At 44.4% G+C, this 2,500-nt stretch overlaps 1 protein-coding gene across 1 annotated transcript in view; it reads right to left on the bottom strand.

Moving 5' to 3' along the window:
- Positions 1–2,500, bottom strand: part of LOC109885455 (calcium/calmodulin-dependent protein kinase type II delta 2 chain-like) — a gene marked incomplete at its 5' end in the record, with an annotated part of 54,730 nt that overhangs the window by 25,177 nt on the left and 27,053 nt on the right. Inside the window, one exon of the mRNA XM_031814593.1 lies at positions 384–439. Coding sequence (XP_031670453.1) covers positions 384–439 — 56 coding nt within the window. The remainder of the gene's footprint in view (positions 1–383; positions 440–2,500) is intronic.

Genomic DNA, 2,500 nt, shown 5'->3' with positions numbered 1-2,500 from the left:
ATCTGTCTCATTGTTCAATCTGTGGTAAAATCCTACCACAAGGTCAACACAGGGAGAAAGAGGGGAGTAAAGGGAGGTATGGAGGGTGTAGTATGTACCAGTGATGAGGAGGGAGTAGGGGGAGGTATGGAGGGTGTAGTATGTACCAGTGATGAGGAGGGAGTAGAGGGAGGTATGGAGGGTGTAGTATGTACCAGTGATGAGGAGGGAGTAGAGGGAGGTATGGAGGGTGTAGTATGTACCAGTGATGAGGAGGTATTGAGGGAGGTATGGAGGGTGTAGTATGTACCAGTGATGAGGAGGTATTGAGGAGGTATGGAGGGTGTAGTATGTACCAGTGATGAGCAGGGAGTAGAGGGAGGTATGGAGGGTGTAGTATGTACCAGTGCTGGGGTTAAGCTGGTGTCTTTAGGACTGGTCCACTGTGTTGGCTTTAGGACTGGTCACTGTGTTGGCTTTGTTGTTTGCCTGTAAAAGCAAGTAGTGTAGAGGGAACATCACACATCACATCACAAACCTGACCTGACCTGGGTCAACTTTTATTTAGCTTTTAGCCTTACCTATTGTTGAAGGAATTTAATTCCACTGTTTTAATTCCCAATTAAAATTAAACACTCTGTCAATTCATAAGAATTTGTAAGACCCTTATTTTATAGGAATGGACAGAGCCCCGGTCTTAAAGTCAAGTAGCAGCCTTATTCAAGAGAGTACTGAGTACATACACATTTGACCACAGAGCATAGAGCCACGGTCAGTCAGTGTAGATAAGCATTCTAGACAGTCTGGATTCATAGTTCATTCATTTGTACCAAGGAACAGACCGTCATTGTTCTAAACTCTTGACTACATTCACTACATGATATTCAATACTGGGAGACAGAGAAAATTCATACATATACAGTAGCATAATAGTATTCGGATTAGCCAGTCCTGATTGAAATGTATACAGAATTAGTCATCATTGATAAAAATTATCTTAACACCTGTACAATGGAACCAACAGACATACAGTCCCCTGATGGTTTTATAGTGTATATAGATCCTACAGGGTTCAATAGACAGGACGATCTATAACAGAGTACGGAGACAGGGCTATCTATACCAGAGTACTGAGACAGGGCTATCTATACCAGAGTACTGACACAGGGCTATCTATACCAGAGTACTGACACAGGGCTATCTATACCAGAGTACTGACACAGGGCTATCTATACCAGAGTACTGAGAGAGCTGGGACACAGGGCTATCTATATCAGGGTACTGAGATGGACTGACACAGGACTATCTATACCAGAGTACTGAGGCGGACTGACACAGGGCTCTCTATACCAGAGTACTGACACAGGGCTATCTATACCAGAGTACTGAGACAGGGCTATCTATACCAGAGTACTGACACAGGGCTATCTATACCAGAGTACTGACACAGGGCTATCTATACCAGAGTACTGACACAGGGCTATCTATACCAGAGTACTGAGAAAGCTCTGACACGGGGCTATCTATACCAGAGTACTGACACAGGGCTATCTATACCAGAGTACAGACACAGGGCTACCTATACCAGAGTACTGACACAGGGCTATCTATACCAGAGTACTGAGACAGGGCTATCTATACCAGAGTACTGAGACAGGACTATCTATACCAAAGTACTGACACAGGACTATCTATACCAGAATACTTAGACGGTTCTGACACAGGGCTATCTATACCAGAGTACTGACACAGGGCTATCTATACCAGAGTACTGACACAGGACTATCTATACCAGAGTACTGACACAGGGCTATCTATACCAGAGTACTGACACAGGGCTATCTATACCAGAGTACTGAGAAAGCTCTGACACGGGGCTATCTATACCAGAGTACTGACACAGGGCTATCTATACCAGAGTCCTGACACATGGCTATCTATACCAGAGTACTGAGAAAGCTCTGACACGGGGCTATCTATACCAGAGTACTGACACGGGGCTATCTATACCAGAGTACAGACACAGGGCTATCTATACCAGAGTACTGACACAGGGCTATCTATACCAGAGTACAGACACAGGGCTATCTATACCAGAGTACTGACACAGGACTATCTATACCAGAATACTTAGACGGTTCTGACACAGGGCTATCTATACCAGAGAACTGACACAGGGCTATCTATACCAGAGTACTGACACAGGACTATCTATACCAGAGTACTAAGACAGGACTATCTATACCAGAGTACTGAGACGGACTGACACAGGACTATCTATACCAGAGTACTGAGACAGGACTATCTATACCAGAGTACTGACACAGGACTATCTATACCAGAGTACTGAGACAGCTCTGACACAGGACTATCTATACCAGAGTACTGACACAGGACTATCTATACAGAGTACAGAGACAGGACTATCTATACCAGAGTACTGACACAGGGCTATATCTATACCAGAAGTACTGAGACAGGACTATCTATACCAGAGTACTGAGCAGGATTATCTATACCA

Source organism: Oncorhynchus kisutch, unplaced genomic scaffold (genome assembly GCF_002021735.2).
Source record: "Oncorhynchus kisutch isolate 150728-3 unplaced genomic scaffold, Okis_V2 Okis07a-Okis12b_hom, whole genome shotgun sequence".
Taxonomy (NCBI): Eukaryota; Metazoa; Chordata; class Actinopteri; order Salmoniformes; family Salmonidae; genus Oncorhynchus; species Oncorhynchus kisutch.
Note: the sequence above shows the minus strand (reverse complement) of the source record. Positions and strands in the feature narration are given on the sequence as shown.